The 17,179-nt window shown below is 36.4% G+C and overlaps 1 protein-coding gene and 3 pseudogenes across 2 annotated transcripts; 2 read left to right on the top strand and 2 right to left on the bottom strand.

The window, feature by feature from the left end:
* Window positions 1-218: 218 nt before the first annotated feature.
* On the top strand, window positions 219-8,375 carry LOC129873757 (cyclic nucleotide-gated ion channel 18-like). Of its 2 annotated transcripts, XM_055948928.1 has the most exons (8): window positions 220-502; window positions 1,159-1,902; window positions 2,037-2,094; window positions 2,182-2,249; window positions 2,388-2,701; window positions 5,387-5,498; window positions 6,069-6,305; window positions 7,429-8,375. In XM_055948928.1, the coding sequence occupies exons 2-8, from the start codon at window positions 1,456-1,458 to the stop codon at window positions 8,173-8,175; spliced, it is 1,983 nt and encodes a 660-aa protein (XP_055804903.1). In that variant the 5' UTR covers window positions 220-502; window positions 1,159-1,455; the 3' UTR covers window positions 8,176-8,375. The 2 variants fall into 2 exon arrangements, with proteins under 2 accessions (XP_055804902.1, XP_055804903.1); XM_055948927.1 differs by having other exon boundaries at window positions 219-502; window positions 2,037-2,249.
* Window positions 8,235-13,125, top strand: LOC129872783 (benzaldehyde dehydrogenase, mitochondrial-like; annotated as a pseudogene).
* A 50-nt stretch (window positions 13,126-13,175) lies between these two features.
* LOC129872784 (probable receptor-like protein kinase At5g18500) lies at window positions 13,176-15,559 on the bottom strand (annotated as a pseudogene).
* Window positions 15,560-16,598: 1,039 nt separating this feature from the next.
* Window positions 16,599-17,123, bottom strand: LOC129872785 (RING-H2 finger protein ATL56-like; annotated as a pseudogene).
* Between the last annotated feature and the right edge of the window lie 56 nt (window positions 17,124-17,179).

Genomic DNA, 17,179 nt, shown 5'->3' on the forward strand with positions numbered 1-17,179 from the left:
ACATGTTTGTCCATACTGTTCTGGAATTCAACTTGAAGTTGAATGGCTGAATTTTTACAAAAATATGCTTCACTTTTTTCACTCCAAATTGCTCACAAAAACTAAACTTTTGTATTCATGGTCAAAGACTATTTAAAAACAAAAATTAAGATTTTTAAATTTCACAATGAAAAATGATCAGAAACTTTCATAATATGCTATAATCTACAAGATTAAGAGAAGGAAATCTCTGCTTCAATTCATGGTTCTTTAGTTGCAAAAATCTACTCCAATGAATGCTGCTAAGTGGGGAGAAAATAACTTAAGGTTCGTGATTAGTTAGAAGACAGAGACTAAAAGACCAATATTTTTTCTTTAAAAGGGAAAGTACCAAACCTGAAAAAAGAAGAGGTAGGAGCTGCAACTGATCGCTGTAACCGGTGATATGTCACGAAGATTCATACCGCTTTCTCGATTCTCAACTACCTTCAGTTTCTTCTCTTCGGTTACTTAAGGAGATGCTGTAAGCGTTTTCCAACTGAAGGCCGTGATTATTAGTTGATTTGTTTTTTTTTTAGTAGTCGTGACTTGTAATTGTGTCTTTTGAAACAAATTACTTTAGTTTATTAGGAAAATAAGCTTAAAAATTGGGAAAATAAATAAATAAATAGCATTGCAGGACTTAGAAGCTGCCACATCAGCAGGCTTACGGTTTTTTTTTTTTTTTTTTATATATATATATATAAAATTTACTTTTTAACATGGATATTTATAATTTTTTCTAAGTTCTTTAACATTATAAGTAGATAAATATTTTTAAGAATTTATTACAAAGTTTAATTTTATTCTTATGATCGTTATTTCAATATAATATGCATTAAGTGTGTGTATATGTATGTATACATGTATTTTTTAAGCAATCATATACGTATTTTTTAAGCAATTATTAAGAGGTTGCCTAACTTATTTTTTTTAGTTTTTAAGCAAAACAACATATAAGCAATTTTAAATAAGTTAAGTCAAATAGACCTAATTATTTTTTAAACTTATAAAATGACTTTAAAGTTGATTAGTCAAACATTAAAAAAAAAAAAACAAAACTTACGGGTCAATTCATTTACTCTGATGATTAGAATCTTATTTAATTAATTAAATTTGAAATTTGACATGTGTTGTTAGGCAAATCGTACCAAGTTCCGAAGTCACAGGTTTTCCTCAGAGAATTTTCAATGGCAGTGAAGGAAGCATTGATGAAAAAAGGAGCTTCAATCATCACTCATGGAACACTCTTCATTCATTCTTCCTTGTTTTCTTCTCCTTCCTTATCCTGTTTTTCTAGCCCTAATTATACCACATTTTTCACTCACAGGTGTATTCATAATAGAATAATTTATTGGAATTTGATTAATTTTTTGTTTCCCAGAAGAGAGATAATCTTCCGGGATCCGATTATGATATCGGACTCCGCCATGGAAGATGACTAGAATATTTGCAAAGCCGGCGTCTCACCTCCGTCATTTCCATCAATCGTTGAAGAACAAATCCTCTTTCACTGATGTGCCATGGTGGCGCCAGATTCTCGATCCCAACAGTGATATTGTAAATCGCTGGAACTATGTCTTCCTCCTTACCTGTCTCATCTCTCTTTTCATCGATCCTCTTTACTTCTACGTCCCTTTCGTCAGCGAAAGGGCTTGTATGTCCACGGATGACGAAGCTGCCCGTGCCATTACCGTCTATCGTTCTCTCACCGACATCTTTTACTTCCTCCACATTGGCATGAAGTTCCGCACCGCTTTTGTCGCTCCTAGCTCCAGGGTTTTCGGCCGGGGTGAGCTTGTCATGGACCCCCGTGAAATTGCTATTAGATATCTCAAGACCGATTTCATCGTTGATTTTACAGCTGCTCTTCCCCTGCCTCAGGTAAGTACATATTTACTTCTAATTTATTGTTAAATCAATAGTTAAAATGTTGGTAGTTTGTAGGGGAAATCATCAATAACATGTTTAAAATTTGAAGTATTAATAGTGCCATTCTCCTTCTTTACAACTTGCAGATTGTCATTCGGTATGTAATCCCCGCAGCTAAAAGAAATGGATCTGGTCATTCCAAAAGTACTGTTGCCCTTATCGTTCTCATCCAATATGTGCCAAGGTTATTCGTTATTTTCCCATTAAATCAGCAGATTATCAAAACTACAGGTTTTATTGCTAAAACAGCCTGGGCAGGAGCAGCTTATAATCTCCTTCTGTTCATGTTAGCGAGCCATGTAAACACTCATTCCCATTCCCTTTCATTTCGAAATAATATACCTATTCCAATGCAAGATATTTGCTGGATTTGATGTGGAAGACATAGACAGAAATCACCTGATTTGAGAATTGTGCCTTTTCTTCTTTTTGTGCAGGTGGCGGGAGCTTCCTGGTACGTGGCTTCTATAGGAAGACAGTACTCTTGCTGGTCAATTGAATGTAGGAAGGAGCATGATGCAGTTCCACCCTGCATTCTTGAATTTTTAGACTGTACAAGTGTTGAGGATAGTTACGTACGCGATTACTGGCGAAACAGCACGCAAGTGCTTGCAAAATGTGATGCTATAAATGATGAAGATTCTGGTTTTAAGTTTGGAATTTTTGCTGACGCCTTTACTAATGAAGTGGCTTCATCAACATTCATGGAGAAATATTTATACTGTCTTTGGTGGGGGCTAAGAAATTTGAGGTTTGATTTCTTGACTGCAAATTTACTCCTTCTCAGTTTTGCATATTCAATGGTGTTGGTGATTATAATTGAAAGTTGGCATCTCAAAGTAATTCCCCCACGTGAGTCGTGACTATAACTGTAGAGACATCCGTTTTCTGATATATGCCTTCATTTTTAAAAAATTTATATGAAAGTATTTAACTAGTCAAGAAGTAATTTTAGAAAGAAAGAAATACTATTTACACATATGCTAAATATAGGTGACATGCCAAAAGAAATCCTCAGATCTTTTGGTCTTAATGCCATATCATTCCTATAATAAAAGACACTAATTAAGAGTAATATGGGAGCACCAGAATTGACGGCGTTCCATATATTGAAAGGTGTCAATCTTCTTGAAATGGAAGTTGGGAAGAATGTCATTTGAAATGGAACCGAGGAAGTATATTATTTCACTTTATCTGCTTTCAGGTACAGTTTATAACAACTGATAGAATTTATGTAATCCAGTCAGGCTTTTAAAGGACTCTTTGCATTTAGGTCTGCATCCGAATATGCAAGTCACTCTGTCTGTTTGGTACCTAGTCTCTTATCTTTGGTTAATTCATCAGGCAGCTAAGAATTGGACTAGGATTTCATCAATATTCACCATTGTCTATCTCAGTTACTTAATTTTTGGCAAACACTTCCACTGCTGTTAATCATTGTAAATGCTAAAGTATGTTCCCTGCTACCTCATAGTGATCCTCTGAAGACTTTATCTTGGATCATGTATGTCTACTACATAAAATGTCACAGATTTTAGTCATTTTGGATTATATAAATGATTTGATGAAAATGAATTTCTTGTCTTCTGTGAGAAATATTTAAAGAAAAATATTATTGAATTGTGTATGTACATTATTACACAGAGACCCTATTTATAGACACTACAATACAATTCTTTACCAACTAGGATACTATTTCTATTCTTATTCCTATTCATATTCCTATTTCTATTCTAAGTAGGATTGTATATATCTATTCCTATTCTAACACTCTCCCTCAAGCTAATGCATACAAGTCATACCTAGCTTGTTACAAATGTAATTAATACGAGGACCCTTTCATCCACTGCTCAGGCCACAATTGAGATTGATTCTCTTTATGAGAGTATTGATTTCTATTCCACCATTACCATGCTAGATTTGAAGAGCTTAACATGGATCTGTTCAGGAAGTGTATGGAACCAGTTGAGGAGTGTTTGAGAGATGCTAAGATGGACAAGAACTCTATCCATGATGTTGTACTTGTTGGTGGCTCCACCAGGATTCCCAAGGTTCAGCAGCTCCTGCAAGACTTTTTCAATGGGAAGGAGCTCTGCAAGAGCACCAACCCTGATGAAGCTGTTGCTTATGGTACTGTTGTACAAGCTGCAATTTTGAGTGGTGAAGGTAATGAGAAGGTGCAAGACCTGTTGTTGTTGGATGTTACACCTCTTTCCCTTGGACTTGAAACTGCTGGTGGTGTCATGACTCTGTTGATCCCCAGAAATACCACTATCCCAACCAAGAAAGAGCAGGTCTTCAAGATCACCATCACCAACGACAAGGGCAGACTCTCCAAGGAAGAGATTGAGAAGATTGTTTCAGACCATAGCGTGACTTACACAATCGACATACAAGACTACCAGACTCCTCCTGAGCAACAAAACTAGGTGGTTGCACCATCTAGTTTTTTTTTTCCACAATGCAGCGGTCGCCGGAAAGTGCTCAAAATCTGGTATAAAATATATGGATCGGCTTGGAATCAATAGATGAGTAAATCTTAAACAAGAAAGTCACCGTAAAACTAGCTGGAACATGCTCATACGCTGGATTATTAGATTTGATGGTTGAAAATAGTCACAATCTGAGAAATAAAATTATATGAGTACGGTCGGAAAAATGATATGACCCTACTGAGAAAGAGAATGATATGGATAGGATCGGAATGATGGCATGACCCTATTGGAAAATAGAAATTATCTGGGTGGAGTCGGAATGTTGGCACGACCCAATACAAATAAGAAAGTAGTCACCGGAAAGATGGCACGGTGCTACGCAAATAAAATATGAAAAAGTAGTCACCGGAAAGATGGCACGCTGCTACACAAATCAGATATGAGAAAATAGTCTCTGGAATGATGCACGGTGCTACACAAATAGATATGAGAAAGTAGTCCGGAAAAATGCACGGTACTACGCAAATTAAATATGAAAAAGTAGTCACCGAAAAGATGCACGGTGCTGTGCAAATTAGATATGAGGAAATAGTCACCGAAAAGATATACGGTGACCCAGACTTTTGCTAACATAATCATTGGATAGACGGGCGACAATATGAGTAATAGCTGCCCGCCGGCAGCGGAAGCTCTTTAATTCTCTATCAAGTTCGTGGAGGCTCTGATACCATGTGAGAAATATAGGAGAAAAATATTTTTGAATTGTGTATCTACATTATTACACAGAGACCCTATTTATAGACACTACAATACAATCTTTTACCAACTAGATACTATTTCTATTCTTATTCCTATTCATATTACTATTCCTATTCTAAGTAGGATTGTATATATCTATTCCTTTTCTAACATCTTCTTTGTTGCTTAGGATACCATTAAATTCTTCGGGTCTTTTTCCAGGTAGAAGTCTTATATTTGTCTTTACAAATGTTGTCTTGCAGTTCATATGGGCAGAATTTGAATACTAGCACATATATTGGCGAAACCTTATTCAGCATTTTCATAAGCATCATCGGTTTAGTTCTCTTTGCACAGCTAATTGGAAACATGCAGGTAAGATTTTGAGGATAATATTTTTCAGTATGGATGACTATTATCATCTAGTGCAATTATCCAAAGTAATTTCATCATGATTTATATACATGAATGATTACCTATACATGTTATGTCAGACGCCTTCAAGTTGTTATAATTATTCGCCTCTAGAACAATGTTAAGCATGATAACACTGTTGTTTATTTGTGATAGTTAATTTACATAATTTTGTGTTAATTACCAGCTAAATATCTTATGGAGATGGATTAGTTATTTGAAGAGTAATCAGAAACCTTTAAGAGCTCCAATTTCTTTTTTCAAGTTAATATGCCTGCTATGTGCCATTACTCTAGATATCTTCCCTAAAATGTCAAATTATAAGCAGCTTAGGTCCATTGGGATTAATAGTATAATCATTAATCAACATTACTCTGGGTTGAGTTGGATACTGCTTTCAAATTATGCCTAGGTTAGTTGGTGATTGGTAAGGTTTTTTAAAAATTTGAGCTATCATTTTTCATTTGTTCCATCTAGTATAGAACATGCTTCTTTGTCCTTGATATACTTCTAAGTTTCTGCCCTTTCCAGACTTATCTGCAATCTATGACCGTAAAAATTGAGGAATGGAGAATTAGAAAAAGAGATGTAGAAGAATGGATGAGGCACCGCCAGTTGCCTGAAGACTTGCAAGAACGTGTTCGCCGTTTTGATCAATGTAAATGGCTTGCAACAAGAGGAGTTAAAGAAGATGTGATCTTGCAATCTTTGCCTTTGGATCTTCGTCGCCAAATCCAAAGACACCTATGCCTTAATCTTGTTCGACGAGTATGTCTTTCTGGCACTACATATATCATTGTTTTGCTTGGCTCGTGCATTATATATTGGACTATCATGACATATTGATGTATTTAGGGGTCGTTTGGTGTAGTGGATAAGGCAAAATAGTCTTGGGATAAATTTTTAGTAACCCTCAATTGTTTGTTTGGTTACAAAGTGTGGGATAACTTATTCCAAGATTAATAATTATGACTGAGATAACTTAGCCTTCCCTTTGAGTGGTATAGTAATCCCGGGATAACTTATCTCGGGATAAAGTAGGTAAATGACAAAAATATCCCTTTAAACCCTTTTTATACATCACTTTTCACATTCATAAAGGGTATTTTAGTAAACAAATAATTTATTCTTAAAATTTATATAATGCATATTATTTTGAATGCAACAAACCAAACACTCAATAAAAAATAATCCAATCAAAATTTATCCCATCATAACTAATCCCATCATAATTTGTATTCAAACCAAACGACCCCTAAGTATTCTTTCTTCTTGAGACTTGATGGGTTGGAAGTGTCTCGAGCAGAAACTGTCCACTGGTTCCCAGGAAATCCTTTGTTCCTAAATTGGTATAGCTTTCTTGTCTAAATTGGTGCATACCGACTTTTGCATATTTTAACAAATTATTTGCACATTCTATGATTTAATTTACCTTGTTTAGACCCAGAAACAAGAAACACTCATTGTTCATAGATTATGACATTTGCATCAGCTCTAGATCTCATTGATGACTGATGATAGAAGTATTTCCTATTGAAGTTGCCCTTGTCATTATGATCTTTAGATATATGACATGGCCTGATGATGTATCATATGGTGTTTGCAGTATTTCACTTCTCTTGGAATTGAAATACTTTGAGGAGGCAAACATAAAGGAAAAGAACTGCAGACAGAAATATTTGGCCACTAGTTGAACAGAAATGAAAGATTTGAGCAAAAGAAATGCATAAGAAATAAGTAGTATTAGTGAATGAATAAATAAAATAGTTCTATTTCTTCAGTCATCAATTTAAGCTTTGACTTGGACTTGTATTTTTACTCTGTAAATGCCTAAGCCCATCCACTTTTGTTTGCTAAGCTTTAGAGATCCCAAAATCTCCTGACTGCGCAGGTTCCATTTTTTGAGCAAATGGATGACCAGCTGCTTGATGCAATATGTGAACGCCTAGTGTCGTCCCTGAGCATAATGGGCACCTATGTTGTTCTAGAAGGTGATCCAGTGAATGAGATGCTCTTTATCATCAGGGGACAACTAGAAAGCTCCACAACAAATGGAGGAAGATCTGGATTCTTCAATTCTATCACCCTTGGACCTAATGATTTCTGTGGTGAAGAATTATTGACTTGGGCCTTACTGCCTAATTCAACGCAGTTGCCTGCTTCAACTCGAACTGTGAGAACACTTTCTGAAGTTGAAGCATTTGCACTTCGAGCTGAAGACCTGAAATTTTTTGCAGTTCAATTTAAAAGGCTTCACAGCATGAAGCTACAGCATGCATTTAGGTACTATTCTCATCAGTGGAGAACATGGGGTTCTTGCTTTATACAGGCTGCATGGAGAAGGTATAGGAAGAAAAAGATGGAATACGAGTTGGCTCTACAAGAGAGCTATTATTATATGCCAGATCCTAACGATGATGGTAACTACAATGAGCAAAGTTTTGACGATGCTGGTCCTGAGCAACCATTAGTAGACAGTGATTCTCGTGGTTCCCAACAACTTGGAGCTACAATTTTGGCCAAAAGATTTGCTGCTAATACGAGAAGAGGAATAGAACAGAAGATGGCTGATTCTTCTTCCAGCTTAAAAATGCCCAAGTTGTTTAAGCCAGATGAGCCTGATTTTTCTGCAGAATGAAGGCGACATTATATTAATTAGTTAGAATACCCTGCATTACTGAAAGGTACTAGTGAGTAATGACAAAGCTAGTACCCCTTTTTTAATCTTTTTGTAAATTTCAGGAGCCATAGGAACTTTTGACAATTTTGATTACAACATTATTCCTTTTTCAATCGTGTGAAATACAACCTCCATTTTTAGTTGTTTGTGCCTAAAAATTGGACCTATTAGATTGTCAAATCTGTTTGATGTACCTAGTTTTATTGGACAGAAGAAAAAAGAAAAAGGTCATACGTATGGCCATTTTTTTCATTTCATAGGGATCAGGAAAGTAATAGTGGAATGGAACGCACAGAAGAAAACTTCAAGGGAAGGGATAAGCTTTGGGGATATATTTATCTCTAGTAAATCAGCTAAATGATGACGTGCAAGTAGTTGGACACACTACCTCTGCATGCCCGCACACTGATAACACCAGCAAATCTGTCTTAAAATTAACTTTTTTATTTTTTTATTTTTATGTATATATATTATTAGTGTTTACTTTTTTTATTATTTGAATGTCTCGGCTCCGCTACTGGTCACTCTACTTGTATCCGATTCTGCTCTGTTCTTAGCCATCTCTCTCTACTAAGTGTTCTCTTGCCTCCAGCTGCATGGCTATGGCTACTCGACGGATCTTTTCTCTGCTTCCTTCCTTCTCTTCTCTCTTCAAGTATATATATGCCTCTTTAATTAACTTTGTTTATAATTTTGATGCATCTTAATTAGTATGATTCTCTCGCTTATATATACACTGACAGTGTAAATAGTTTTGACCAACACTAGAATTTAATCAATTATAACAAGTTAACTGTCTTATTTTCTAGATGACTAATTTCACTTATAAGTAGTTATGGTTTAAGCGACCTGATTATTTTACGTTACACAGTTTATTTTCATGAGGTCTTAATTTGGCTAAACAAAGTTTAAGAAAGAAATTTTGAACTTTAGCTATATAAATTACTTGTATAATATACTAAAAGTACATTCTTAGACTATTTTCCTTGGGATAAAAAGGAAATGTTATGATTAAAGAACTTTTAATCAGAAGTAGTCCTTTTGTAATCAGAATTAAGAATAATCTTGATGATTGTAAAAGCTAATTTTGCAATTTCAATCTAAAGGTAGATACTCCAAGTACTGGAAAAATGGAATAAGAAGGTTTTGTAGCAGCACGGTGGTGCATGAAGAGCCAATCACTCCACCTGTTGAGGTTAAATATAATCAGCTTCTCATTAATGGACAGTTTGTATATGCAGCCTCAGGTGGACCTTTCATCCCTTGGAATCTTTCATTTTATATGTTAATGTAGAGTTGCTTCTGCTCCATTTGATAAACTTAAAAGAGTAACATGGAGAATACTATGTCTTCAGGAAAGACATTTCCTACATTTGACCCTAGAACAGGGGAAGTCATTACTATGGTTGCTGAGTCCGACACTGAAAACCGTGCAGTCTCTGCTGCTCGTAAAGCATTTGATGAAGGACCATGGCCTAAAATGACTGCTTATGTAAGCATACATACAGTACCCGAGACTTCTTATTTTTCCATATCCTCTTCCTTGGTCCCAACCGTCAAAGGTGGATTCAGAATTTAAACTTGATATGTTCAACCTTTAAGGTTCTTTCCACTGAACTTATTGAACTATTGAGACTTGTGGGCTTAGATTTTAATATTTTCTTATATTTAAGTAATTCTTCACATATATATCAAATGTACTGTCGATCCCCCTCTCCTACAGTTGCTGCTTGTTTAAACGCCTTGTCTTACTTAAGCATGTATCATAATGTGTTTAATTAACCAAATTTTTTTCCCAGGAAAGATCATGTATAATGTTGCGGTTTGCTGATTTGCTTGAGAAGCACAGTGATGAACTTGCAGCACTTGAGACTTGGGATAATGGAAAGCCTTACGAACAAGCTGCAAATGAAGAAATACCGATGCTCATTCGTCTTTTCAGATACTATGCTGGTTAAGAAAATTAAAATATGGAGTTATGTTTCCTGTTGACAGTTTAATAACCACTTATTGTATATCCAGTGACATTCTAATGTTTGCTGAATCACTCTGAATGCTTTTCTAAGTATTTCTGCTTACATTCTTTTTCAGGTTGGGCTGATAAAATTCATGGTCTTACAGCTCCTGCTGACAGTTTGCACCATGTTCAGACCCTGCATGAACCAATTGGTGTTGCAGGACAGATAACACCCTGGAGTTTTCCGCTATTAATGTTCGCTTGGAAAGTTGTCCCTGCACTTGCTTGTGGTAATACTGTTGTACTAAAACCTGCAGAACTGACACCACTCTCTGCACTGCATGTGTCAAAGTTATTCCATGAGGTATGTACCCGAGGGTAACTGTACTTTTCGTCTGCACCGGTCATGACTTCACAGAATTCTAATGAGTACTCATTTGTACTTGTCATTTAGTTCTTTCTAATATGTTGTTTACAAATTCAGTAGTTTCAAATATACAAGTGGAAACTTTTCCACTGTTATTGCAGCTCAACTCGAAGATTTCTCCATCTATAAAAGATGATAGCCCGTAATTTGCGCTTCACTCCATCTGACAGGTTGGACTCCCCCCTGGAGGTCTTAAATGTCATTCCTGGATCCGGTAGTGCAGGTGCAGATCTTGCCAGTCATATGGATGTCGATAAGGTATTTTCTGAGTTTCGGCTTTAGTTCCTGATATTACAGAAAGGGCCTTATGACCTATAATATACTACTAGAAGATTTCTGAATAGGAATCTACGGAACAAATGGCTTATGCTTCTTCAGATAAACCTACACAACAAAATCCAAGGCAGTTTTGATATCACATTTGAAATGTTGGATTATATAAAGGAGTGTCAGAACATGGTATTTCAATTTCAACATATCTCTAGGTAGCAATGAAGCTATCCGTCGCTACTTCCACCCCCTCCCCCACCCCAAAGAAAATTAAAAAAGAAGGAAAGGAACCTCATTATAGCCTCTCCTTAGATAGTCTAATCCACATGTAGGAAAATGAAGAAAATTATTTCTTTTTCTTCCAACTTCCCCTTTAAAATTCATACAACATAAAGAGGTTATGCATCCTGATGTAGCTTTTGTATTTCATGCTCGCTTTTATTGATACAGATGTAATGGTAAAGTTTTCTGAGCACTGACATCTTCTAGTACGTGTCTTCGTATGGATTTAAACAGCTTGCCCCTCGATATTACTTCTTGCATTTTTGCCCCGTATAATATGTTTTTTGGTAACCTTTTAATTTTTCTGTGATGCCTAAATTACAATGTGTCTCTACATCACTCATTTTGGTGTCTACAGATTGCTTTTACAGGGTCCACAGAAACTGGTAAAGCTTTACTAGGTGCAGCTGCAAAGAGCAACCTGACACCAGTGACATTGGAGCTCGGAGGAAAATCTCCTTTCATCATTTGTGAAGATGCAGACGTTGATAAAGCTGTTGAGTTGGCTCATTCTGCGGTTTTCTATAATCAGGTAGCAGAGCTCCACCCTCGAAAAATTGCAACCTCTGGTGCTTGCTCCAGAATGAAACAATTTTCAAGTATCTGCAGTTACAATGTTGCTGTGCTGGATCTCGGACATTCATACATGAAAGGGTGTATGATGAATTTGTGGAGATATCCAAGGCTCGTGCTTTAAAACGTATAGTTGGAGACCTTTCAAGAAGGGAGTTGAACAAGGTCCTCAGGTACTATTCTTCTTGTATCTTTTGTCATGGATAAAAAAGAAGAGAATAGTTAAATAAATGCTTTGCCGCCTTAAGGACAAGAAAGGAATAATATATCTTTACCAATTTCGATGTAGCCAACTTTTCAGGCAATGGTATCTTTATTATTTCCTTTTCAGCATCTTACACAAACTTAAATCATGAAGTTCCAGTGAAGGAAAATAGTAATCGTGGACTTCCATTTACATTTCTGAATTAGTTGTAACATGATTTTTTTTGTGTAGATTGTTACTGAGCAATTTGAGAAGATCCTTAAGTACATAAAGTCTGGTACTGAAAGTAGGGCTACACTAGAGTCTGGAGGGGAAAAATTGGGCTCCAAGGGATTCTATGTCCAACCTACTGTCTTCTCAAATGTCCAGGTATAACTAACATTGTCCATAGAATATATCCAGATGTAAGGTGAAAAGATGAACATTGTTGTGATGACATCTAATGATTTTGTTTTAAAAAAAATTCAACTATTTAGGATAACATGCTGATTGCCAAAGATGAGATATTTGGACCAGTGTAGTCCCTCTTGAAATTCAAGTGAGATTACATTTCATCTGTACTTTTTCTAGCTGTGCTTGTATTCCACTTATTAATTTCTGAACCTGCCTTGAAACAAGCAGAGATGTTGAAGAAGTTATTCGAAGGGCAAACTCTTCACATTATAGGTTGGCGGCGGGTGTTTTTACCCAGAATATAGATGCAGCCAACACAATATCTCGAGCCCTTAGACTAGGGACAGTGTGGGTTAACTGCTTTAACATCTTTGATGCTGCCATTCCTTTTGGTGGTTATAGGATGAGTGGACATGGAAGAGAAAAGGGAGTCTACAGCCTAAGTAACTACTTGCAGTTCAAAGCTATTGTTACCACTCTGAAGAATCCAGCATGGCTGTAATTTCCCCCCCCCTGCTTTGATACTCCTGAGATGTCATGCAACACGGCAATCTTGTTTTTTTGAAGTCACTTGTATACTTTGTAGATAAGACCAAAACCTATCTTGTTTTTGTGTTGTTGTTTGTTAGTAACCTTTTTTGATCTGATACAATATGCAACCTTGTTTGTGTGAGACCTTTCTTGTATTTCTGTAGCTCTGATGCAAAATAGGATCTTGTTTTTGAGTTTTGTGGGAATCTAATGAATTGATATATAGATGTTAATGGTACACTTTTATATTACTACGGTATATATTTGTTCGATGAACTTTCTATGATGAGATAGACTAGGTAACATTTTCAACTGTTGTACTATATTATTCCTAGAGTTATTAATTCTTGGAAAGAAGTTGAAGACCAGACTGGTGTAGAGTGAGGTTTTGAAGCTTTTGCCCTTCTTGTTATAGCTAAGGCCTCCTCCAGCTTGTCGACAACTTTCTCAATGGAATTTCTTTGTTGCTTTGGTGCAATGCAAGAAATAGCTAGCTCCAGTGTGAGCTGGAAAGCCTCTGTAGAGTAATCTCCATGAAGTTTTGGATCAACAAATTCCATTGCCCTTCTTTCCCTCATCAGCAATTTCGCCTGAAATGACAGGTATTATCAACATTCATATAATCTTCTACGAGTAATGAATGATAGATTCGTGAAAAGGGATAATTGTTTACAATTTTGTCCAACAGTGTTGGTTTTTCCGTGTTCATGTTGACAATTTTCCTTCCAGAGAGGATCTGCAGAAGTACTATTCCGAAACTATAGACATCACCTGCTGAATTTACATATGATGGTTTGTTTCATATTCGGGATCAACATAACCATAGGTGCCTCTCACTTCTGAGATCATGTAGGATTCATCAATGTCTATCACCTTGGACAATCCGAAATCAGAAAGCTTAGCTTCAAAATTCTGGCCTAAGAGTATGTTTATAGGCTGTGGAATTAATATAAAGAGACTTAGCCATTCAGGAATGTCCAAAGTTCAGACCTTTGAAGTGAATTCATAACCATTTTCTACCTTTATATCACGGTGGATTATACTTCTGTCATGATAGGTGTGAAGAAACAAGAGTCCCTTAGCGCTATCAATGGCAATTTCAAGCCTTTGGGTCCAGGATAGTACTCTATCATTTGCTGTTCCACAAAGCTAATCTCAGCATTCACCATTACACAAAAGAGGGAAGGTATAAGGAACAAAGTAAATGCAGCTTATAATAGCAATAGTGTGCCTTAGCATCCGAACCCTATAAAAGACAAAAAATGCTAGGTGATTTCTTTCCATCTATTTAATCCTTGCTGAGTAGAGTTACTCAATACTTGTGCTGGTTGAAAGATAGGAGCTGCTAGGTGGAATAGTCGAGTTAAGGCATAAATAATCGGGAAAGTTGACATTTCAAGCAGAGAGAATTGTACATACCAAAGAGCCACTGAGAGAGATTACCATTGGGACAAATTTCATAAATGAGGAAACATTCTTTTGCATTCTTGCTATAGCCAAGCAAGGCTACAAGGTTTGGATGTCTGACATTAGTAAGGCTTCTGACTTCCCTGAGGAATGTTTCGATACATTCTTCATGGATTATGTGCTTTATTGCAACCTCCTGATAGTTGGAGAGAATGCCTCTATACACCCTTCCTATCAGAACGTGATCAGTGAAAAATGTCAAAAATTCAACAGTAAAAATCTGTTCCGATAAATGGAGAACAAAGTTGATATAGATGCTAACCAGATGCCTCCTCACCAATGAAGTTTGATTCATTTAGATTGTTTGTAGCAGAGTAGACCTCCTCAATGGAGACTTCCAAACTAGAATCTTTTGGCATTGCCAGATCTGTAACTGCTAATTAAGTTATCATTCTTTTCAGTCCGTCATACACAACATGTTCAAGAGTTGCAAAAATGAAAAAGGTGGCAACTATCTTTTAAGAGACCTGATAGCGTAAAAATTGTTTTACACTGTTAGAAGGTAGACTGAATGGCAAGAACATTACCAAATTTCTTCTCAGATGCATCCACATTGGCCCTCTTACGTATGAAAGTCCACACAGAGATAAATACAGTTATCAGGACTGCTAGGATTCCTCCAATTAGAACTAATAAACCTGTTTCAAGTTCAAATAATACATTAAACTTGACGTAATCCATCTTCTAATGACGAAAACAGTATTCTGCTAGTCGGATTACCTGGTCTAAACTTGTGTTTTTCTGTCAGCTCTGAGTGCTCTTCTGCCTCTTACTCTTTTTCTTCGGTATGTGAAAAGTTCACAGGTTGCTTTTGATTTGAAAGGCAATTGTACAGCTTTCTGAGCCACGCTTGATCTGTAATTCTAGAACTTGTTAGTGATACTAATACTGCAAACCTACATATATCTGCTTCAGCCTCCGTGTATTTGTCATTTATCGACTTCATTTCCTTTATATCTTTCCAGCTATTTACACAGGACTCGCAGAAATGACCTCTTTTATCAGCAGTGTCCTGAAATTGACAGTTATTATTCAACTTTCTGAGTTTATCTCCTAACTTTATGTTAACATCATTAACAGAGAAATCTGAGCAGCTGCCACCAGTTTTTGTTAGCTTCTCAATCCTACAACCGAAAACATAAATTCCATTTCCTTCATTGTTCATTTTAGTCAAGCAGCTCGTTTGCTGAGTCGAATTCAGGTACATTTGTCCTGTTTTATTTGCTCTGATTCCCATTGCATAGAGGTAGTCTCGAAACGGTCCTTCACAGGCTTTATAATGAAAGAAACTACCCCAGTTTCCACCAACATCATGTGCGTTATACGTACTGGAAACTTTCCAAGTTGAAGGATGCATTCACTAGCAGAAAATGCAAGGCAGAATGTGTTGATTAAGCTGAAAATGCAAATAGCAGTAATGAGATTGAGATGTTTAGTCCTGTCCCTTGTGTAAATCCCCATTAGAAATTCTTCTATCAACCCGTCTTACAAAGCAAAGAGAAGGCACTACACGTGCCCCATATTGAACTGTTTGAGACTTTAGATGAAAAAGTCACACAATTTAATATAGCATAAGATATTTTCACGTGTTTGACTCATGAAAAAGTTTTGGCCCTTGAAAAAGAATCAGGCCACTTGTGAGTAGGGGGTGTGTTTTTGTACATGAAAGATAAACAGGATGGACTTTTGATGTGTAGCTGTTTAGTTACAAAGAAAAGAATATTCTTGGTTTAAACCAAACTAGCACTTCTCGAACGCCGGCTTAAACGTATGATGACAGTGTAAGGAGGTTTGTAGCAGCTTGTAGTATGTTGTCACTTTGATTTTTTCTCTGTTAGTTTTCATTTGTATTCGACAAAGAAAAAAATAACTAGAGGCCAAGAGACAGGTGTATAGCCATACAATATATGTTCGTTTTATGCACTCACAAATATTTAGACAATCAAGTTACGTTATTTATAAGGTAATCTTTATAATGAACATTAATTGGTACAACTCTTTTCTACATAGATCAAAAGTTAGTACAATATAATTGTGTAATCCGATATTTAAATGTATCTGATTATATACATAAAGAAAGAATATCACTCTCCACACACCATAATTTTTCATTAAAAAACTATAAGCAACAACAGAAAATTTGTTTCAATTCTGGTAGTAAATTCTTAGCTAAGGACCAATTCAATCGAAGAGTCACCCAAGTCCAGGACTAAACATCTGGTGCGTGGAAATGGAGCTCTTTGGTAAACCAAGAATAAAGACGAGTCTACTCGCTATCAACAAATTAAAATCATCAATTTCTTGACGCTCTCTCAACTCGATTCTTGTCTTGTTTGACCACTTTCACTGTATCCGCTGCTTGCTCCTGCAGCTATGCAACAGCCCCTCAGAACATCAGAGCTAGCTCTGCAGATTGGACAAAAAAGGGACTTGGTGAGCCACAAGTCTATGCATTCAGCATGAAAACTGTGGTTGCATTGAGGCAACATTCTGCAGTTATCACCCACCTTGAAATTGTCCAAACAAATTGCACAGTCCACTGGAGTACTAATTCCCTTCTCTTTAGCTTGAAAAACAAAGCAAGGAAGCTTTTCTATATCCTCCTGGCACATGCTGGTGCTCCCTCTCTCCACCATATTAACGTTGTCGGTTCTTCTGTCGAACTCCCTCAATACTTACACAGATATGAATCAGGACAAGAACTCCGACTAAAACAAGTAGCAATATCACTGATATCACCATTGCCAGGACTATAACACGCGTGGCACTGCGCAGTTCATGGTTCTTCATTGTAAGTTAAATCCTTTGGGAAAACTCATGATCTAAGGAGGAAATGAAGAATAAAGATGAGAGATTA

The sequence above is a fragment of the Solanum dulcamara genome, chromosome 11, assembly GCF_947179165.1.
Source record: "Solanum dulcamara chromosome 11, daSolDulc1.2, whole genome shotgun sequence".
NCBI classification, from domain to species: domain Eukaryota; kingdom Viridiplantae; phylum Streptophyta; class Magnoliopsida; order Solanales; family Solanaceae; genus Solanum; species Solanum dulcamara.